Genomic DNA, 24,069 nt, shown 5'->3' on the forward strand with positions numbered 1-24,069 from the left:
CCTGTACAGCAGAAGGGAACCCATCTTTAACACAAGGATTCTGTACTGCAAGCCTGTCACCAGATAGACTGCCTTTTCTGTAGCTGGGCTTGTGCCAAAACAACATTTTGAACATGAGGATACAAGAAAATAGGAGCTGCCTTCCTGACCATTGAATATGATCATGACTGATCTATGCCTCAGCTCTTCATTAGTCGCATTTCCCCACTTCCTTCAACTTTTCAATCTAGTAAGTGACCCATTGCACCAGATCTGAGCCTAATGGACTGTGAGAGATGCAGCATGGTAGTGTGGTGGTTAGGACAACACTTCATAGTACCAGTGACCTGGGTTCAATTCCCATTGCTGTCTCTAAGGAGTTTGTATGTTCTCCCCGGTATCCACATGGGTATCCTCTGGGTGCTCTGTGTTCCTCTCACAGACCAAAGACACACTGATTGGTAGATTAATTAGTCATTTTAAATTGTCCCATGATTAAGCTAGGGTTAAATCAGGGGTTGCTGGGCAGCGCAGCTCAAAGGGCCTATTCCATGTCTTATCTCAATCAATCCAATCAATTAATCAATAAATAGATAGATAGAATGCCATTGAACATTTGTCCTGTGGTCCTTACATGCTTGATAGTGCTGTTTACTTCAATTTTATGCATTCTTTCAGATAACAAATCACTGTTGTTATTTTCATATCAAATTATTAAGATGAGTTGTACTGTTGCAAATTAGATTAGCTCAATTTTGAAATGTATCATTGTCAACTAGTTCTTTTCCAAGATGCATATCATATTTTTTTACTGAGTTAAGTATTGTATGTAATTAGTTTTGCTACAACAAGTGTATGGGACATTGGAAAAAAAGTTGAATTTCCCCATGGGGATGAATAAAGTATCTATCTATCTATCTATCTATCTATCTATCTTACCTGGTTAACTCACCGATTATCTTTTTTGGTGACAGTTTACAGAGGATGGGCTGATAGTCTTTCCATTGCCAAACTCTGTAAAGTACAATTATGCAAACCCGTTTCAAAATGGATTTCAAAGCAATTCCCAGCCACCGATGATTGCTGTGTTTTGGATCAATGCGTACCTCTCACATGGAGAAGTTTTCTATCAGGTAGGTTTGCTGTTAAATGTTGCTAAAATTTTCCATTGAAAACTGGATGAAATAAACAAGCTATTGAAGAATAGTTGTGAGGGATGGGATATATGCTGGGATATAAAATGGGTCTGAGTATGAAAGCTAGCATGCCAGTGAAACAAGGTCCATGTAACGAAGTTAGCATTACAGAGAATGTGGATCATTTGTGAATTACAAAATAATTTTGCATTTGTGTTGAAAGGAAATTTTGGAACATATTCGAACTTTTGTAAGTTTTTTTTAACATAACAATTGTAAATACATTTCCAAAAGTGTTTTTCCTGCAACGCACTTTGTTACATCCTAGATGTATTTTTTAAAAAGTAAGATTTTTACATTGATTACATTTGTTTACAAAACAAAAATCAGAATCAGGTTTATTATCACTGCATGTGACGTGAAATTTGTTAACTTAGCAGATGCAGTTCAATGCAATACGTAATCTAGCAGAGAAAAAAAAATAATAATAATAATAAATAAACAAGTAAATCAATTACATAGATTGAATAGATTTTAAAAGTCATGCAAAAACAGAAATACTGTAACTTCTCAATCAGGACTGTGGGAATGATGCATTAAATGCTAAGCTATCATATTATTCTTCTTAGGCACTGGTATAATTGTTGCCTTTTTAAGCAAGTGGGAACTTCCACCCATAGCAGTGAGAGGTTGAAAATGTCCTTGAATACACTACTCCCGCTAGTTGGTTAGCACAAGTTTTCAGAGCCTTACCGGGTACTCCATCAGGACCTTCTGCCTTGTGAGGGTTCACTCTCTTTAAAGACAGCCTAACAAAGTACAAAGTAAATTTCATCAACTTTGAGACAGAGATCACAGGGTCATCAGGTGCACCAGGGATCTTCACAGCTGTAGTTGTGTTCTCCCTTTCAAAGTGTGCATAGAAGGCATTGAGTTCATCTGGTAGTGAAGCATTGTTGCCATTCATGCTATTGGGTTTCACTTTGTAGGAAGTAATGTCTTACAGATCCTGCCAGAGTTGCCATGCATCCGATGTCACCTCCAACCTTGTTTGAAATTGTCTCTTTGCCCTTGAAATAGTCCTCCACAAATCATACCTAGTTTGATGGTACAGGCCTGGGTCGCTAGACTTGAATGCCACAGATCTAGCCTTCAGCAGACGATGCACCTCCTGGTTCATGTTTATTGTTATTGTATGTTTATTGAGTTTAACTATTTATTCCAGCTTTTAAATTCTAACACTTAAACAGCCATCAAGAAAGGGAGAAAACAAACTGTTAACAGACTGGACCATCTCCCCTCCACCACCACCCTACTCCGTCTGGCGGAACTGGACTTCACACTCAGTAATTTATCTTTCGGCTCCTCCCACATTCTCCAAACCCAAGGTGTAATCATGAGCACCCACATGTTACAGTATGCCTGCCTTTCTGTTCACGACATGGAACAGTCCATGCTCCAAGCCTTCAGTGGTAACACTCCACAACTTTCGCCATGACATTGACAACTGCCATTTGTGCTGCTTTCTGCACTCTTGCCGAGCTTGTCAAATTTAATCAACTTTGCCTCCACATCCACCCTGCCCTTGAATTCACTTGGTCCATTTCCAACGCCTCTCTCCCCTTTCTCCACCTTTTTGCCTCCATCTCTGGAGACCGACTATCTGATGATATCTTTTTTAAACCTACCTCTTCCCGCCATTCACTTGTAAAAATTCCATTCCCACTTCTCAGCTCCTTTGCCTCCACCATATCTGTTCTCAGGATGAAGATTTCCATTCTAAGTATTTCAGATGTCCTGCTTCTTCGGTGCCCCTTCCTCTACCATTGCCCTCACCCACATCTCCTCCATATCCTAGGCATCTGCTCCTACCCCATCTTCCCACTGCAATAACAGAGGTAGAGTTCCCCTTGACCTTACCTACCACCCTACAAGTCTCTACATCATTTTCCGCACCATCTTCAATAGAGTCCTACCCCAAAACACATCTTTACCTCCCCCGCTCTCCGCTTTCCACAGGGATCGGTCTCTCTGTGATTTTCTTATCCACTCAACCTTCCCCACTACTCTCCCTCCTGGCGCCTATCCCTGCAAGCAACACAAGTGTACAGTTGCCCAGTCACCTACTCCTTCATCAATATTCAGGGTCCCAAATAGTCCTTCCAGGTGAGGCAACACTTCACCTGCAAGTCTGTCAGGGTCATCTACTGAATCCAGTGCCCCCAGTGCAACCTCCTCTATGTCGGTGAGACCTGACGTAGATTGGAGGACCACTTTGTTGAATATTCTCACTCCATCTGCAACGGGGTAGGTTTTCTCATGGCCAAGCATAAAAGACCTTGATAGAATGGATGTGAAGAGGATGCTTTTTTTTATGGTGGGAGAGTCTAAGACCAGAGGACACAGTCTCAGCATAGTGGGTATCCTTTCAGATGAGGAAGAAATTCTTTAGCCAGAGAGTCGTGAATCTGTGGAATTCTTTGTTGCAGGCAGCTGTGGAGGCCAAGTTGTTATGTGTATTCAAGGCAGAGGTTGATATATTCTTGATTGGACAGGGCATGAAGGGATCAGGGGAGAAAGCAGGAGATTGGGGCTGAGAGACAAATTGGATCCACCATGATGAAATGGTGGAGCAGACTCGATGGGCCACTCTCCTCTCCTATCCGAATCTTTCTTCTTCAGCCCTCTAGGTTTTCCACCTAACACCTCCCATCATTTCACTTCATCCCTCCTCCCCCACCCACCTACCTACCTCCTCATCTGGCTGCCTCAATCGCCTTAATCTGGCTTCTTCCCCCTTCCTTTCCAGTCCTGATGAAGGGTCTCGGCACGAAATATCAGATGTTTATTCTTCTCCATAGATGCTGCCTGACCTGCTGAGTTCCTCCAGCATTTAGTATGCATTAGCTTGATAGAAATTTAAGGCATAATTCCCTATGTACAACTGAATGCAGAGTATTTTACCCTTGAGTAGACAACATTGTGTTTTCAGGATATGTACCCTAATGAAAGGTTTAAGATTATCACAAAACTAGATAATACAAACTCAAATTTAAATGAAAGAGGAACTTCCGAACTCAGACTCCCATAGTTGGAAAGGACTGTATGGGTATGATGGGGCAGGCTTAACGCAGTTGCTAAGATCTTAAAGGAAGTGCGGGGGTGAAATTAAGAACATTATGTTGCTGAGCGACTGAAAAGACAGTGGCAGGTAAAATCTAGAAAAGATCCTAAGTTTTTGTTAAATACATGAAAAGAATGGAAATAATAAAGGAAATAGCACATCCTTAAAAATGCACTAAATGTGAAGTTGGAAATAGAAATAGAAGGAATTGGCATATGCATTGAGATTGAAGAAGGATTTGAAATATTGGTTCTAATTTATTTCTGTTTGCAATGGGTATTATATTTTTGATATAGGAATGAGGCTGAAGGGTGCAGACCTCTTAAATGCACCTCCATTAAAAGAGGGTAAAGGATAATGCAAATAAACAGCCAAGTCATTAGTGATGGGATCATTACTGTCCCATCATCATTTCAAGAAGTACCAGGTAGTCAAGGATTGCTTGCATTGTTTTTGAGAAATCGATATAGGAGGTGGTGAGGATCAGTGGACATTTAATGGATTTTTAGCAAAATTCTTGATAAAGTCTAGTAAAGTAAAAGCTCATGGCATACAAAAGAAATTATATAAGCATTGGCTGTGTACAAGAAGGGAGAAGACAATAATCAACATCAGTTTTCTGTCGTGTGCTCTGTGTACAATAATAACCTCAACTAATTATAGGATCTACGACTGATAATTCTGCTGAACAAAAGGGTATGAGTAAGGAAGAAAGGTATAATCTGTAGGAAGATATCATGGACTGGAATGGACCAAAAGTTGAAAATAAACTTTGATCTGGGGAATGTTGGTCAAAGCATTTGGGCAAAGCAGACAAGTTCAGGGAATATATGAGGAGCAGTAATGCATTAAGAAGTGTAGAGGAGCTGAAGGATTCAAAATAGTTTTAAAAAATGAAATTATTTGAATGTTACTTGCCTTCAATGGCAGAAGCATAAAATATGAGAGTGGTTCTATTTGAACTGTAGAACCACAGCCACAGTTCTTGTTAATACAATACAGGAAGATTAGATAGAACTAGAGAGGGTGCAGTGGAGAGTTAGGAGGATATTGCCAGAAATATAGAAATGTGAGACACCGACAAGGACAAGGATATTTTCTAGGGTATCAAGAAAGCCTGAGACGTGATTTTACTTGGATATGCAGAAGGCCTAGACAAAGCAAGATTGAAGGACCTATTTTACACAGCACAACATTCAGTCACTGGGGAAGAAAATAAGTTCATTGGTAGAAGCATCAGAAAAGAATTGAGGAATTAAGTTAACGATTCGGATGAAGGCATAGAAAATAATATCAGCAAATTTGCTGATGATACTAAGCTGGGTGGCAGTGTGGCATGTGATGAGGATGTTAGGAGAATTCAGGGTGACTTAGATAGGCTGGGTGAGTGGGCAGATACTTGGCAGATGGCGTTTAATGTGAATAAGTGTGAGGTTATCCACTTTGGGAGTAAGAACAGGAAGGCAGATTATTATCTGAACAGTATAGAGTTGGGTAAGGGAGTAATACAAAGAGATCTCGGAGTCTTTGTTCATCAGTCACTGAAGGTGAATGAGCAAGTGCAGCAGGCAGTGAAGAAGGCTAATGGAATGTTGGCCTTTATTACAAAGGGAATTGAGTACAAGAGCAAGGAAATCCTCTTGCATTTGTACAGGGCCCTGGTGAGACCACACCTGGAGTATTGTGTACAGTTTTGGTCTCCAGGGTTAAGGAAGGACATCCTGGCTGTAGAGGAAGTGCAGCGTAGATTCACGAGGTTAATTCCTGGGATGTCTGGACTGTCTTCCGCAGAGAGGTTAGAGAGACTGGGCTTGTACACGCCGGAATTAAGGAGATTGAGAGGGGATCTGATTGAAACATTTAAGATTATTAAGGGATTGGACAAGACAGAGGCAGGAAATATGTTCCAGATGCTGGGAGAGTCCAGTACCAGAGGGCATGGTTTGAGAATAAGGGGTAGGTCATTTAGGACAGAGTTAAGGAAAAACTTCTTCTCCCAGAGAGTTGTGGGGGTCTGGAATGCACTGCCTCGGAAGGTAGTGGAGGCCAATTCTCTGGATGCTTTCAAGAAGGAGCTAGATAGGTATCTTATGGATAGGGGAATCAAGGGATATGGGGACAAGGCAGGAACCGGGTATTGATAGGAATTGATCAGCCATGATCTCAAAATGGCGGTGCAGGCTCGAAGGGCCGAATGGTCTACTTCTGCACCTATTGTCTATTGTCTATTGTCTATTGAAAAGATGCATTTGGGCAAATGATAACAGGGATCTGGAATTCACTGCATAAAAGAATGATAAAGGGAGAAACCCTCATCAAATTTAAAAGATACCTTGATGAGCACTTGAAGAGCTGGAAACTAAAGACTACAAATGGAGACTTTGGAAGATTAAGTAAACTTTTAAAGCATATATCTCAACTGCATGGACTTGATGGCCACCTTCTGTTCTGTGAATGCCCATGATTTCCAAAAGGTGACCTAAATTTAACTACATTATACAGAGCACATTGAATGAGTTTATCAATGAGCTAATAATGTGGAAAGCAATTAAAGGAAGTGGAGTAAGCATTTGAAGAGTAATATCTTTTGGATTTATCAGGGGTTTCCTTCAATCATCTGGATTCTGATGTTTCTATAACAACCAATTAACACCGGGTAATGTATATTTCTTAACTACTGATAAGGATTTTGTTACATTTATTTTATAGGAATATGAAACATTTGGTTCGAGTTCTCCCAACTTGGTACAGGGAGTGGAGAAAATAATAGAAAATAACTTTACAATTACATATAAGGCAAGATGGACCTTGAAGATAACCTGGGTTAATGTAGCTGCAGATCCTTCTTCTCCGGTAGACGAGGTATTACTCTTGCATATTTTTTCTCAGAATTAATGTAAATGCTAGATTATTTTTATATTAATTCTTCAATAAATATCATGCAGAGTTGCTAAATTACCTGGATACTCATTTGGTAACAGTTACTAGTGAGATGGCGGCACGCACAGACACAGCAGCCTTGCTGGGTCCAAAGCTGTATTTCTTCATTTTATTCATCTTTTTATGATTGTATGTCACTGCTAGATAATAAGACCATCAAGTATTGCAGGAATATTCCATCATTGAGTTGCTCGATAGTAATGGAGCAGGACATATTGTGTACCGTTGCTGTGTTGTCACCTGGACTTGTGTACTGTTGGATGGTGCATGGTCCAAAAAAGTTGTGGGTGATTGTCTAGGATGTTTTCATTGTGATCACAAGACCCTGTTGGATATTGGTACAAAGAATGCTGCAAGTGCTGGTTCATTTACGAAACCGATGGCAAGGAGAGCTGTGTTGCCTCATTTGGGGTGAAGACTATGCCTAGGCCACGGGGTTAGTTGTTGCAGTTGCCCAGGAGAGGAGACGTCAAGGTGGGATGCCTCCATGGGGTAATAGAATCTGTTCTGGGTGGGGCCTTGGCCCTAGAGGAACACTGTTTCTTTGAGGGCTATATCTGTGTATGGTTGACTGATAATTAAATTTCAACTTGAACCACTGCCTGGGCTGACAATGCAGAAACACAAGTTCAAAGGTCACCACAGCAAGCTATGTAATTTAAATTCTGTTAATAATCTGCAACAGAAAATAAAACAAATATTAGCAGTGTTGGTCATAGCACTACTAAGTTGTGAAAGGTTTTACTTCACAACAACTATGTATAAGATGATGAGAGGCATTGATCGTGTGGATAGTCAGAGGCTTTTTCGTGGGGCTGAAAGGGTTGCCACAAGTTTAAGGTGCTGGGAAGTAGGCACACAGGAGATGTTAAGGTTAAGTTTTTTTTTACTCAGAGTGGTGTGAGTGCGTGGAATGGGCTGCCGGCAACAGTGGTGGAGGCAGATGCGATAGGGTCTTTTAAGAGACTTTTGGATAGGTACATGGAGCTTAGAAAAATAGAGTGCTATAGGTAAGCCTAGTAATTTCTAAGGTAAGGACATGTTCGGCACAACTTTGTGGGCCAAAGGGCCTGTATCGTGCTGTAGGTTTTCTATGTTTCAAACATACTTCATTAGGTACAGGAGTGGAACACTGTGTAGTTTTCTACTGTTGTAGTCCATCCACTTCAAGGTTCGATGCGCTGTGCATGCAGGGATGCTCTTCTGCGCACCGCTGTTGTAATGTGTGGTTATATACTGTTGCCCTCCCATCAGCTTGAAACTGTCTGACCATTCCCCTCTGACCTCTCTCATTAAGAAGGTGCTTGCCTCAACAGGACAGCCACTCACTGGATGGTTTGTTGTTTACACCATTCTCTGCCATCACTGAGTAAATTCCAGGAGATCAGCAGTTTCTGAGATACTCAAAACACCCCTTCTGGCATCAACAATCATTCCATAGTTAAAGTCACTTAGATCAAATTCCTTCACCATTCTGATATTTGTATTTGGTCTGAACAACAACTGAAACATGTCTGCATACTTCTATGCATTGAGTTGCTGCCACATGATCAGCTGATATTTGCATTAATGAACAGGTGTATCTAATAATGTGACCCACTGAGTGTATTTCAAAGGAAGAAAGTGCACTGACCTTATCTGCTCTAAGTGACATGTGACTCCAGAACTCTCTGGGTGCCCCCTGAAGTGGCCTGACCAATCACCTAGTTCCACCACAATGATTCTATTGAAGCTCAGTGTGAAAAATAAACAGCAGGTGTGCTCTGACTTCAATCTGGGCAGTGACATCACATCCCAGTTGATCTTGTGAAGGCCACCTCACACATTTCTGGGAACTGGTGCACATTTGAAAGAACTGTCTCAGAAATGTAATCAGGCTCACAGGGTCCTGCTTGGTCAACAACTATCGAGAAGCCTGATTCCTGACAAATAGACTCAGTACATTGGGCATTCAAGAGGTGCAGCAACAGAAGGGTGCACTAGCATAATCTGTAAACCCATGCCCTGGCATATCCTTCACTCCATCATGATACTGAAACCAATTCAATGAGGAGTGCAGAAAGATGCACCAGGAATAGTGTGAGGTTAAGTGAAAAAAGAGGTGCCAAACTTGTTAAAATGCAACACAGGGCAGCAAAATCAACCTGAAATAGATAAAGTGAGCATTCCCGCAACCAACAGGGCAGACAATCATTGTCCAGTCGAATTGCGTCTTTGCCTTTTAAACATTGTAATTGTATTTGCCTCTGCCATGTCCTCTGGCAACTTGTTCCAGGTCACCCTCTGTGTGATCACAGATAAAGATTTCTCCACTCTCACATGAAACCTGACCCTCAAGTTCCAGGTTTCCCTGACTTGAGAAAAAGACTCCAATAACCAATATGGTTGATTAAACTTGAGCAAATGAACCTTCCAGACTCTGAAAGATTTAAGCCTGATAGGAGAAAAGGAACAAATACAGGTTTGTTTTCATTCATTATATCCTACAAAGATGACTTCATTTAAATATTAATAATTGCACTTGGACTCCTCTGGTAGAACCAGTATGATTAATTATACTTGAAATCCTTCTTCATCATAGCTGGAACTCTGTGCCCGACATCTTCTAAGAGCAATTATTGATAAGCAATAAAAACTGGCCATGCCAGTTATACCTTTGTCCTGAAACATTAATAATCTTTGTTTTTAATTTACAGTCAAATACCTTTCAAGCGGTGATAACCACAGATGGAACTTATTCATTTGTTTTAATGTTGTATGAATTTGGAGGGATGAACTGGAATGTTTCAAAGCTTCCATCCAAAAACGTTGTTATTGGGTACAACAGGTGAGCTTTATTAAAGCCGTACACTTCTGAAACTGTTTAGAAATAGAAGATAATTTGTCTGTATTAATATTATTAACCAGGCAACCAACTTACAGATGGAGATTTTTGTGACCAAGGTCTTTTCCTTAATCTAATTTTCTACACATAAACATGCCGTCAGAATTGTGAGCTAGAAAAATGAGCTGATATTTTATTCTGCACCATTTCAAAGCATTTGAAATATAAATCTGTAGATGTGGTACATCACTGCAAGGCAAAAGAACAGAAATATAATCAAAAAAGACAAGTAACTTGTGAAAAATCACACTCTGAGTAATTTCATTTCCAAAGACACCAGAAAACAATTTCTCAGAATCCTACTGTCCTTTGACTACAATTAAACTTGCAGCATGGCCACCTCACTTCAGTGAGAGACTAACTTTAGTAATACTATCAAAGGTCTTAAGATTTGCTTCAAGAAGCTGAAGAAGTTGTTTTCCTATAGGTGGCACAGGAAAATTAAATAGAAAAATCAATATTCTGAAAGGGTCAACCAGTAGTTTAAACCATTTAGTCTCAGAATTGCTATGACGTAGGCCAGAATCCCGGATTCATTGTATTTCCTCCATTGCCCAGTCTCTTGTTTTTACCCTACAACCTCCCTACCCACCACACCCCATCATCCTTCACCCTTCACCTCCCCAAGCCATGAGAATGAGTTATTGTCTTTAGGAAAATGTCTATTCCTGAGGATAACTACTGCGATGCTGCAAATTTTCAGGATATTTGAATGGTCCAAGCAGCCAACACAGGGCCTCCCCTAGGTACAGAAAACCTGGCTCATAGAAACCAGGAATTCACTCTTAAAATGTTAAAGAATTTTTCAGGCTAGTAATAATACTTTGTGGTAATCATTAACAACTGAATACAGTATATGCAGCATTAGTTTAATTATAAGGCGAGGGTGAACATGGAAGACATCCAGTGAAATAAAAGAATTATAGGTGTTTCTGAAAAATTGGCTGATGGACTTTTCTCGGGAATAGTACATAGAGACTGCCTGGTTTTACAGTCAGAATGCACAAATGCAGGACTTTGGATGTGACATCTGATGACACATTCAAGACCTCAAATATGAAATATTAACTGTTTTACATTCCATAGAGGCTGAATGCTTCTGGTTTTGTTTCATACTGATCTGTTTGTTTTGTTGCCTAAGACTCGTGGTCATATTGGCGCTCTGATATCTAATGTGAGGTAATCCACTAGAAAAGGTAATGGATGAAATGATCAGCAATTTACTTGAATGTGAGGGAGAAGCAGTTACAAAGTGGTCACAAAATATTCAGCTACCAGGTGGTGTTCACATAAAAAAGAGCTCAGGCAAGGCTGATCTTTTGCCATGAATGCAACCTTACAAACCCTGGAATTCACATGAAGAGTTCTTCATACGTGAACATTGAGGGGTCATTCTGCAAATCATAGGCCTTCTATTGAAACAGAATGGAGGGAGGTAGAATAGATGCAAGTGCTTGATTCTTTGAGTAACCCAGCAAACTGGTAAATATAAAACTGACTGAATTCCATGTCTTCCTGTAAAAGTGCCAATTACTTGATTAATATAATCTCCAGATAGTTCACTCCACAGGTCCCCTGCAGATACTTGAAAATGAATTCACAGAAACAAAGTAAAGATTAAAGATCAGTTTTTATTTGTCATGTGTATACTGAAACATACAGTCAAGTACATTGTTTGTGTCAAATCAAATCAGCGAGAATTGTGCTGGGCAGCCCTACAAGTGTCAGGACACTTCTGCCGCCAACATAGCATACCCACAATTCACCATTCCTAACCCATACCTCTTTGGAATGTGGGAGGACATTAGAGCACCTGGAGGAAATCCATGTGGTCATGAGGAGAATGTACAAACTTCTCAGGGAAAATGGACAGGGTCAAACTCTGATCTTACAGCTAACACTGAAGCTTGCACTATCAGCCAAGTTATCGTGCCATCCCAACATAAGTTATGAAGCACATCACTGAGAAGATAGAATGGATGAACAGGGAACTTAGTCCCACCTAGACCTCTCCACAGAGTTGATGGTACACATTTCACCCCAGAATTTCTTAAAAATCAGCTAATATGGAATCATTTGCTATTATTTAACAATTGAAGGAAAACAGTTGATATTTTAGATTATGTATGTTTTTTTTAAATTTTTGTCATAGTGGCAGTGGATTCTTTAAAAATGATGAACAAATGAACCTTCCAGACTCTGAAAAATTTAGGCCTGATCAGAGAAAAGGAGCAAATGCAGGTTTGTTTTCATTCATTCTATCTTACAAAGTTGACTTCATTTAAATATAAATAATTGCACTTGGACTCCTCTGGTAGAACCAGGTTTATTAATGAGTTTCTAAATGAAATTGTGCAAATATTTGAAAAAGGAAACAGAGGGAGGAGTTGGGTAAGTGTGTATAATTCTGCTTCTATATATTCATGAGTAGTGGATGTAGCTGACAAGGTCAGTGCCTAATGCCCATTTGTAATTGTTCTTTGGAAGATTGTGGTGAAGCCCCACCTTACATAACTGCATTCCATAATGCAAAGTACTGTTACTTCAAGTTTTTTATCCAGTAACTATGAACAGCAATATATTTCCAAGCAACTAAGAGGGTAACTTGGAACTGGTGATCCAGAACAATACAAAAAGTCCAGGTAGGACTTACAGAAGGCTATTTTAAGAGTGAAAAATAATACAGATTGAAGTTAGAGACGGAATCAGACTCATGTCAGCTCTGACAGGGTTTGCAGGCCCTACAAGGCAAAACCTAACATCACAAATGCTGAGATGCTTCACTCCCAGGTGAGCCCAACGCCTTTTATGCATACTTTGAAAGGGAGAATAAAACTACACTTGCGTAGATCCATGCCAGAACATCTTTCAAAAAGGTGAACCCTCACAAGATCTCAGGCCCTGATGTTGCACGTGGCAGGGCATTGAATATCTATGCCAACTAACTGGTGAGAGTGTTCAAGAGCATCTTCAATCTCTCACTGCTGCAGTAGTAGGTTCCGGCCTACATCAAAAGGGCGGCAGTCATACCGGTGCCCAAGAAGAACATGGTGAACTGCCTTAATGACTATTGCCCAGTTGCACTCAAATGTCACCTTGCTTTCAGCAGCCCAAAACTTACTAACCCTAATCAGTAGGTCTTTGGAATGTGGGAGGAAAATGAAGCACCCAGAGGATTCTCAGGGAGAACGTACAAACTCCCTACCGGCAACAGTGGCAATTGAACCCTGACTGCTGATCGCCGGTGCTATCTTCTGAGATGCCATCATTGCAGAAGTCAATTTTCAGTCAATTCAAATCACTTCATGTTGTGAAGTGCAGAATCATTTTCCGAGGGAGGGTGGAAGGTCACAATCAGCAGGAGATTTCCATGCCCATACCTGATGTCACAATATTGAGCCCTGATAAAATGAAGATTGCAGGAGATCCTGGATAAGCATTAGGATTACTTAAAAGACTAGGTGCCAATCTACTAAAGCTGCAATGTGGGACTATTTGCTGGAGTTAAGTAGTCTGCAGTAAACAATGAAAAACAGCATACAATCAAAGCAGCTAAGCAATGTAATAACCAATATATCATATTAAAACACTGTCATATTGCCGTGATTAGTTATAAATACTGGTGGCTTACTAATAGGAGGTGGAATCTCAATGGCAGTCCCCATTTTCATCAATGCGAGTTGAAAAGCGAAGGTTAAGACGATCACAATTTTGTTCAGATGATCCCCCTTGATTTTATCCTGAGATTCCCCCATTACAGAAATGTCTTCAGCCTATTGAGTTCCTTCATCTGACATTTGGAAATCACAAGCAGCACCAAATATAGCAAAGGCTATGGAAACAAAACAGATAAGATTCCAAGTGATATTGAAGACCTGTGCTCTAGAGAGAGCAGTGCCACAGGCTAATAATACCGGCATCTACTGCCTGGACGTGTCTGCTCACACAAGAAGCAAATCCATTAAGAACATTTACCATCCAGTCTGTCTACACATAATGATCAAAAGCATGATGGAAGGTGTGACTGACATTGCCAATTAACAGCACCAACCCACCAATAACCTATTCACCAATATCCCTTAATGTTCTCTTTTCCAGGACTATTTGAACATAGAGCATAGAACAGTACCAGCCCTTCTTCTCGCAATTTTGTGCCGACCCTTTAACCTATTTTGACTCTCAATCTCATCACCATCTTGGACTAAACATAAACTAAAGAGCTTAATTCCAAGGGCAAGGTGAAATTGGCTGCCCTTGATATTAAGATAACATTTAATCAAGTGTGCTATCAAGAAGCTCTTGTAAAATTGAAGACAATGGGCATTAAGATAAATATATTGTTGTGGTTGGAACTGTACATCACACAGGTTTTGTACTTATTGTAGGTCAGTTCTTCATGTTCCTAGAGGTCATTTAAGTTCCTCAGGGTAACGTGCTAGACATTTCATCAGTAACTTGCTTTCTGTCTTAAGGTCAGAAGGACAGCTAGCTATTGATGATTGCACACTGTTCAATCCCTTTCAGGGAAGGAAGCGATGCCAATATACAACAGCACTAAGAAAACAGTAAAGCACGGGCAGTGGGCTCCTGATTTGCTCTTGCCACATTCTTCTCCACTCCCTTCACAAGCAGCTCAAATGGAGCTCAGAGAAGTCCATTGTATAAAGCTGGTACTTGGCCTGTCCCAAAAAGCTGTGCAGACTTCACTTTTTCTAGATTTATGGCAGGAAGACACCTCCATCCTCCAGACAGTTCACAAAGCTGCTTCTTTCACTTTCTTTACACTTTCTTTTTCTTTCAAGTGTGGTTCTGCTACTCTTGGAGCATATGATTTACATTTTGGTGGCGTGTTTTCCGGCCGGTCGAGCGATTTGGTGCTTTACGGTCTCCGCAGCTGTTCTGTGAGGTTTCGAGCCAAGTGTGCAGCGTCGAGGCCAAGAAGCCTGAAGGCAGGTGTTGGCCCATGATCAACTTCATTTCTCACTGATTATAAAATGCCAAGGAAGATTGAAATCGTCGAGGCGAACGAGCGTTCAGCACTGTCGACCAGCCTCTCACTCACTGCAGCCAGAGGAAGTAGTCCATGCTAGACTGTCATTCTCTCCTTCCTGCTCGCGATTCCCTGAAGAAGGTCCCTGCGTTTAAATGATCTCTGTCTCTCCCTTGATGGTGTGCGAGGATGGTGCCGGTGTTCTGAGTCTTGCACAAAGTTTAATCGATGCAGTTGGATTCTGTGGTTCAAGTTATGATACATTTCTGGTCATTCCTTTTTCTGTTGCTAATTTGGAAAATTTTGAATCAGGACGGCCTGCAGGTAACGAACGCTGAGCTGAACAGAATATGCCTGGACTCTTTCGATTTTGTGCTTTATATTCTGTGTTTTTTGCTCTTTATATGTTGCCGTTCGTGAAGTTTTTGTTGTATGTGGGGGGGTGGTCGATGTTTTACTTTGAGCAAGTTCTGTGGTTTGCTTTGTTTCACGGCAATCTGAGGAAGACGAATCTCAGGGTTGTACACGGCATACATAATCTGATAATAAATGTAGTTTGAATCTTTAATTTTTATTTCTAGTTTTTAATAGTAATTTGTTGTTAAGGTTGAGACAATTTAATTTTAAAATGTGATCATACATTGCCAATCTGTATGTCTTAACATTACATTCAAAATTTGCAAACATTTCAACACTAATATTCTCTGGTTGTCTTTTAGATTTGCAAGGCTTATGGATATATCAACTGAATCAGGATAATTTACTGATCAATTACAGAGCAAAATGTTTGCAGTGGTTTCATTTGGAGCCACCTCCATCTCAATGGAATGAAGGGTTATCTGCTTGTCCATGTACCTTTCCCCAAGGACAACGTGATAGGCAATTCCAGTTTTTTAAATCAGGTAGGGATTTCTTTTGCTACTGTGGAACTGTCAAATATAATAATTTAATTATTTGTTTCAGAATAGAACTGAGCAAATTGGTTAAAATGCAGTGTTAAGTAGGTTATATGATCACTTCATTTTTAAAGTACATATTTAGACTTTATATGCTAAGAAACCATAAAGAAATTGAAAGGCTTTAATGTCAACCATAGCTGAATACAGTATGACATGTATATGTATTTCCAGTTAGTTACTTTCCCTAAACACATATGAATTTAAATCTTATCTTCACAGAGCATAATAAGCTTGAAAATGTGTAGAAAAAATACGACAATATTGTCAAGACTTGAGGGATTAAGTTATAGGAAGAGGTTGGGCAGGCTACAACTTCATTCCTTGAAGCATAGGAGACTGAGTTGTGATCTTATAAGGGTGTATAAAATCATCAAAATGTAAGATAAATGTACTTAGCCTTTTTTCCCTAAGGTTGGCAAATCAAGAGCTAGAGTCCATAGACTTACATTGAGAAGAGAAAGTTTTAATGGGAACTTGAGGGACAACTTCTTTTCACAAAGGGTGATATGTATTTGAAACAAGCTGCCAGAGGAAGTGGTTGATGCACATTTAGTAACAACTTTAAAAAGACAATTGGTCAGGTACATGGAGTGGAAATGTTTAGAAGGTTATGGGCTAAACACCGGCAAATAGGACTAGAGGAATGGGACTCTTGGTTGGGCGTAGACCAGTTGGGCTGAAAGGTCTTTTCCATGCTGTATGACTCTATGAGAAAGCAAGACTATTGACAGGAATGTGGCGGTCACTTTTTGTATCTGACATTGAAAGGTGGTACTTTTGATTTCTCAGGAAATTCGCAGTTACGTTACATTTACATGATTAAGATAGATAGATAGATAGATAGATAGATAGATACTTTATTCATCCCCATGGGGAAATTCAACTTTTTTTCCAATGTCCCATACACTTGCTGTAGCAAAACTAATTACATACAATACTTAACTCAGTAAAAAAAAAATATGATATGCATCTAAATCACCGTCTCAAAAAGCATTAATAGCTTTTAAAAAGTTCTTAAGTCCTGGAGGTAGAATTGTAAAGCCTAATGGCATTGGGGAGTATTGACCTCTTCATCCTGTCTGAGGAGCATTGCATTGATAGTAACCTGTCACTGAAACTGCTTCTCTGTCTCTGGATGGTGCTATGTAGAGGATGTTCAGAGTTTTCCATAATTGACCGTAGCCTACTCAGCGCCCTTCGCTCAGCTACCGATGTTAAACTCTCCAGTCCTTTGCCCACGACAGAGCCCGCCTTCCTTACCAGCTTATTAAGACGTGAGGCGTCCCTCTTCTTAATGCTTCCTCCCCAACACGCCACCACAAAGAAGAGGGCGCTCTCCACAACTGACCTATAGAACATCTTCAGCATCTCACTGCAGACATTGAATGACGCCAACCTTCTTAGGAAGTACATTCGACTCTGTGCCTTCCTGCACAAGGCATCTGTGTTGGCAGTCCAGTCAAGCTTCTCGTCTAACTGTACTCCCAGATACTTGTAGGTCTTAACCTGCTCCACACGTTCTCCATTAATGATCACTGGCTCCATATGAGGCCTAGACCTCCTAAAGTCCACCACCATCTCCTTAATTAATAACAACTTCTTGTTGCATTTCCACAGGTACTTCAAACAAGATTCTTCGTAGAGTCAACAGAAATAAATTTAATGCTAGCCAAAGGTGTATTTACAGAAAGAATGGAGCTTTTATTGAAGGTTGGCAAGAACGCTACTGGATACCAACTATACAGTCACCCTTATTAAGCAAGAACAAACGTAAGCTTCTACTTCAAGTTGCCACTGAATACTTTAACATTTTATATGCCTGTTTAATCACATACATGCGTAAATGTTCTTTCACAGAATTTGACCTGGATCCATATACATGGTGTTGTGAAGAGGTTGATGATCCAAAGTTCTGTGACTATTATAAAGAAAAAAGACCAAGCATTACCTGTGAGGAATACAGGCCTCCAGGTCAAGGTAATTGATTTTATTTAAAAAGGAAAACTAACTATCTCCTCTGAAATTACTGTACTGAAGTTTGATTGTAATGCAGTAATCTTTAACAATATACTGTTTTTGTGAATTTCCATAATCAGGCGCAGTTTTTGTTGAAAATGAATTTGCATATGGGGAACATGTTGTTTTACAATGGTTGCAAAAATTAGTTGTATCATTCATAATCGGTGCAGACCAAAGGCCAGCATAGTCTTGCACTACAAAAACACAGTACAGTGAGTTCAGAATTTTAAAAGACATGTTAAATCCTAACAATATCTTAACAAAAGAAATGCCTTGTATACAAAAACACTTTTAATTAATTATGCCTATCAGAAATACAGGCTGCACCTACATTTGAATCACAATTGGTGATAGAATTAACAACAGTCCCATTCCTGTGAAATGTTTACTACAGGCCAGACTCCATTAATGCACTGGCTATCCATTCCTACCAGCAGGGTCTGAAACAGTTACCTTTTTTCTCCCCACTCTGTCCTCATACGCAAATATGCTTCTGCCTAAGCATCAGAATTTCAATCATTTCTCCAACATAGGCTGTTCTCACCTGAACAGCTCATTTAACTGTGTATTACAGTTTCTTCCAGACAACTCTGCTCCATCCAAACCATAGCAGGGACTCTGCTAAACCAATTACCAGCTCATTCCCCTCTTCTCCCCTGCTGGTCTGTTTATTTCCCCTAATTCTATCTCACATAGCTTCATTAATATATTTAATCCTGATTTTCACTGTTTAATATTACAGGAGAATGACCAATTGGTATTAAAATAAACAAGAAGTTTCTGAACAAATTTGCCTCTGATTTTCCAGAATCCCCAATGTTTCTGAACACATTCACAATATCCTGTAAAGGGAGGGTGAACAGCTAGAAGTCGCTGTACATATTGGCATGAACAACAAAGATAGAAAAATGGAGGAGGTCCTGAAAACAGAGTACAGGGAGTTAGGAAGGAAGCTGAGAAACAGGAACTCAAGGGTAGTAATCTCGGGATTGCTGCTCGTGCCATGCAACAGTGAGGATAAGAATAGAATGAGGTGGCAGATAAATGCATAGCTGAAGTATTGGAGCAGGGGGCAAGGATTCAGATTTCTGGATAATTGGGTCCTCTTCTGGGCAGGTGTGATCTGTACAAAAGGGATGGGTTGCACCTGATTCCAAGGTGGATCAATACTCTTCTGGGCAGGTTTACTTGAGCTGTTGGGAGTTGTTTAAACTAATATGGCAGGGGGGTGGGATCCAGGATGAGCCAGTAGGTTTACAAGTGAAACTTGAATGAAAAGAAGGACAAAGCCATTGATTGGGTACAAATGCAAACAGTGTAAAGAGTTAAATTGTACCACAGAGGATATACTTTATATTGAAAAGACAGGCAGGAAGGCATAGGTTCTGTTGGTGTATCTCTGTTGGTAAGAGATGGAATTACATCTTCAAAAAAAGGTGACATAGGGTCAGAGAATGATAAATCTATGTGGGATGGAGTTAATAAACTGCAAGGGTGAAAAAACATAATGGGAATCATACATAGGCCTTCCAATAGTAGTCAGGCTGTGGGGTTGAGATTGCAAAGACAGATGGAAAAGGCATGTAATACAGGTAATGTCACAATTGTAATGGGGGACTTCAATATGCAAGGGGATTGGGAAAATCAGGTTTGTGTTGGATCACAAGAGAGGGAATTTTGTTGAATACCTATGAGATGGTTATTTTAGAGCAGCTTGTACTAGAGGAAAAGCCATCTTAGATTAGGTGTTGTATAATAACCCTAATCTTATTGGGGGGGTTTAATTTTTAAAGGAACCTTTCAAAGCAATTAAAATAATATGTTTGCATTCATATTGCAATTTCAGAGGGAGAAGCATATGTCAAGTGTATCAGTATTGCAGTGGAATAAAGGGAATTACAGAGGCAAGAGAGAGGAGCTTGCCCGGGTGGATTGGAGGGGGATACTGGCAGGGATGATGGCAGTGCAGAGATGGCTGAAGTTTCTGGGAGTAGTTAACAAGGCACAGGATACATATGTCCCACACAGGAAGAAGTTCTCAAATGACGGGGTAGGCAACCGTGGCTAACAAAAGAAGATAAAGACTGCATAAAAAAACAAGGAAAGGCATATAAGGTAGCAAAAGTGAGTGGAAAGTTGGATGATTGGGAAGCTTTAAAAATACAACAAAAGGCAAATAAAAAAACCTATGAGAAGGGAAAAGATGAAATATGAGGGCAAACTAGCCAATAATATAGAGCAGGATACTAATTTTTTTCCAGTAACATAAAGAGTAAAAGAGAGCTGAGAATCAATATTGGACCACTGGAAAATAATGCTGGTGAGGTAGTAAAGGGGACAAAGAAATGGCAGATGAACTTTATAAGTACTTTTCATCAGTCTTCACTGTGGAAAACACTAGCAGTGTGTCAAAGGTCTGTGAGTGTCCGAGACCAGGAGTGAGTGTCATTGCTAATACAAAGGAAAATGTGCTCAGCAAACTCGTGTCACCTGGACCAGATGGACTACATCCCAGAGTCCTAAGAGAGGCTGCTGAAGAGATAATGGATGCATTGGTCATGATCTTCCAAGAATCACTTACACTTATTCTGGCATGGTACCGGAGGACTGGAAAATTTCAAATGTCTGTCCATTCTTTAAGAAGGGAGGAAGGCAAAAGAAAGTAAATTTTAGGCCAGTTAGCCTTACCTCAGTAGTTGGGTAAGTGTTGGAGTCTGTTATTTAGCATGACGTTTCATGGTACTTGGAGACTAATGATAAAATAAGTCCAAGTCAATAAAGAAGAATCGAGCCTAACAAATCTGTTAGAGTTCATCCAGGAAGTAACAAGCAAGGTAGACAGAGGAGAGGCAGTGGATGTCATTTACTTGGATTTTCAGAAGGTATTTGATAAGGTGGCAAACTTGAGACCACTTAATAAGATAAAAACCCATGGCACCACAGGAAAGATACTCCATGGATAAAGGACTGGCTGATTGGCAAGAGGCAGCAAGTGGGAATAAAAGGGGCCTTTTCCGGTTGGCTGCCAGTGACTATCGGTGTTCCTCAGGGGTCAGTATTGAGACTGCTACTTTTCACATTGTTTGTCAGTGATTTGGAAAATGAAATTGATGGTTTTGTGAAAAAGTTTGTGGATGATACAAAGAAAGGGAGAGGGGTAAGTAGTGCTGAGGAAGCAATGTGATTGCAGCAGGACTTAGAAAAGTTAGAAGAATAGGCAAAAAAGTGGCAGATGGATTTCAGTTTTGGGAAATATATGATAATGCATTTTGGTAAAAGGAACAATCATGTAGACTATTATCTAAATGGGGAGAAAATTCAGATGTCAGAGGTGTAGAGGGACTTAGAAGTCCTTGTGCAAAACTTCCAGAATATTAAATTACAGATTCAGTCTTTGGTAAAGATGGCAAATGCATTGTTAGTATTTATTTCAAGGGGAATTGAATATAAAAGCAAGGAGATAATACTGAGGCTTTATAAGACAGTGGTCAGATCACATTTGGAGTATTGCAACAGTTTTGTGCCCCTTATCTCAGTGGAGAAAGTCCAGAGTACGTTCATGAGAATGATTCCAGGAATGAAGGGGTTAACTTATGAGGAGCATTTGGCAGCTTTGGGCCTGTACTCACCGGAATTTGGAAAAATGGAGTGGGATCTTATTGAAAACTACCAAATGTTGAAAGGATTAGATAGGGTGGATGTGGAAAGGATATTTCCTTTGGTGGATGTATCCAGAACTAGAGTGAAACTGTGGAATGCTCTGCAAAAGACTGCGGTGGAGGCCAAGTCTATGGATATATTTAAAGCATAAGTTGATAATTTCCTGATGTCAGGGTGTCAAAGGATATAGCAAGAAGGCAGGTGCATGGGGTTGAGTGAGATCTGGGATCAGCCGTGATGGAATGGCAGAGCAGACTCGATCTGAATGGCCTAATTCTGCTCCTCTGTCTTAAGGTCTTATGTCACTATGTCAGGACAAGATCCCTCAGTTCTGAAGAAGGGTTTCAGCCTGAAACATCAATTTTTTATTAATTTCCATAGATGCTGCCTGATCTGCAGTTTCTCCAGCATTCGTGTTGTAGGTGTTGTTTCTTTCAGAAAATTTATGCTCGACCCTCAAAGCAGAACTTTAAAAACAATTCTGTTTAACTGATATAAAATTTAGAACTGGAATCATCAATTTGAAAGCTTAAATTACAAAATGCATTTCTTAGGCTATTAGCTGAAAAATGTAGATAATAGAAATTTTATTTTATTATTAAATCTTCACACATTAATTTTGTTTGCTTTTAACTTTGGTAGGGTTAGGGAATGGAGATCCCCACTTCTTCACTTTAGATGAACTTCCCTTCACTTTCAATGGTCTTGGAGATTTTGTGCTACTTAATATTAATGAACCCCGTGATACAACCATGTTTCAACTTCATGCACGCACAGTCCAAACTGGTGAAGCTCAAGCCACAAACTTTGCAGCCTTTGCAGCTCGGCATAGATCAACCAAAACAATTACAGTGAGTACATCTTTTGTATAGGAACAGCTTCAGATCTAATACACCCTCAGCTTCTTGGGTAAGGCATTATGCACCTAAATTGCTAACGAAGTTCATTCTGTCAAAATTATTATCTCCTGTTCTATTCATGATGATTTTTCGACAGGTCCAGATGACCTTGAAAGGCAATGATATAATTGATGTGCAACTAAATGAAGATAATGTGCAATTCACTCCTACGGAAGGTGAGATAAATTTATTCTTTAAAAATATATAGTTTAACCGCACACAAGATATCTCTGTTGAAAGCTTCTATCTTTTGCAAATCAAACAATAAAATATAATTAAACTTGATCAAGGTTTATTCTCCCACCAACCTCCATCTCTTACAATATAACCTCCTGATGTGCTGCTATAGTCTAGACATAAGAACAATGGTGTTTCGTTTTCCCGATTTTTCGGCATAAACCGAAGTATCAATGGAGTCATCATCCAGTGTCCATTCCCATTATTTGTGCTGGACTTATAAACTCAGATGATGGAAGTTGAAACTCTAGTTTGGCACTGTTACGAAAACCCCGTAACCAGGTAACTTACCAGCAAAGATAGATGGATCAGCTGAGTCGGATGCTACTATTTTCAACCGTTTTATTCAACAAGGGCACAAACGTATGGTTAATACAAAACATTCAGATCATCAAAACTCAATCTAAAACACCGGTGTAATAATAATCATTCAAAACACAAGCTCGATCGTCGTCTAGGGGTAATGTAGATTTTATATCGTTCACTGGATAGCTAAAAGTCTTTTAGATCACGGCAGTTTCACTTAGTTGTCGGCGGAAGTGTCGCGTTGGTGCACGTTTAGTTAGAAAGACAGAGAACATGAAGCATTTACCCGACAGGTTTTCCAACCTGTAGGAGGTAGTCGGAAGTCTCGTTGGGGGAATGGACTCTCATCTGTGGCTTCCCCTGTAGCTAGGCCGTCTTCCGTGGTGAAGTCGCCAATCCCAGGCAAGGGAAGGACGCACACGAACCCCACCACCGGCTGTAGCTATTAAAACGCTGTCGCAGGATTTCTAGCGTTTCTCCTTCGTGTGTTTCCTTGGTGCATCTGAGGGTCCTCCCCTCAGACCCGCCTTTATACTTCTTCACGAGATCGCAGGTGTCAATCAAGTTGCAGGTAATGCGATCTCTCTCTCAACCAGCCCACTTTGCCCGAGGGCTTTTCAGGTGGTCTCCATGAGACAATAGGCAAAGTCACTTTTATTCTGCGTCTTGGAAGAACGTGGTCTTTCGCACGTCTCCCTCTTGGGTCAGTTGACCCCCCCTTAACTAGAGTTCTTGCGATTTTCACAAAGGAGGGGGCCAACGGCATAACACTTCCCCCCATAATAGGTTTTTAACCAGCGGTTAAAAACAGGTTGACACAGGAAATTTTTTTTTGAATCTACATACTACACAAGCTTTTCTCTTCACAGAGTACTACTGTTATACATTCAAGTCAGTATCTAAACAGGTAACAAGTACAGTGCCCCTTTTCTTTAA

The 24,069-nt window shown here is 40.2% G+C and overlaps 1 protein-coding gene across 1 annotated transcript in view; it reads left to right on the plus strand.

Annotated features, from left to right (window-relative positions):
* The window catches only part of LOC140724598 (uncharacterized), a 234,717-nt gene that overhangs the window by 170,152 nt on the left and 40,496 nt on the right, over positions 1–24,069 (plus strand). The window contains exons 65-73 of the mRNA XM_073039023.1: positions 954–1,112; positions 6,949–7,101; positions 9,876–10,006; positions 12,216–12,304; positions 15,773–15,955; positions 17,630–17,782; positions 17,870–17,989; positions 22,334–22,542; positions 22,688–22,766. Coding sequence (XP_072895124.1) covers positions 954–1,112; positions 6,949–7,101; positions 9,876–10,006; positions 12,216–12,304; positions 15,773–15,955; positions 17,630–17,782; positions 17,870–17,989; positions 22,334–22,542; positions 22,688–22,766 — 1,276 coding nt within the window. The remainder of the gene's footprint in view (positions 1–953; positions 1,113–6,948; positions 7,102–9,875; positions 10,007–12,215; positions 12,305–15,772; positions 15,956–17,629; positions 17,783–17,869; positions 17,990–22,333; positions 22,543–22,687; positions 22,767–24,069) is intronic.

The sequence above is a fragment of the Hemitrygon akajei genome, chromosome 3, assembly GCF_048418815.1.
Source record: "Hemitrygon akajei chromosome 3, sHemAka1.3, whole genome shotgun sequence".
Lineage (NCBI taxonomy): Eukaryota > Metazoa > Chordata > Chondrichthyes > Myliobatiformes > Dasyatidae > Hemitrygon > Hemitrygon akajei.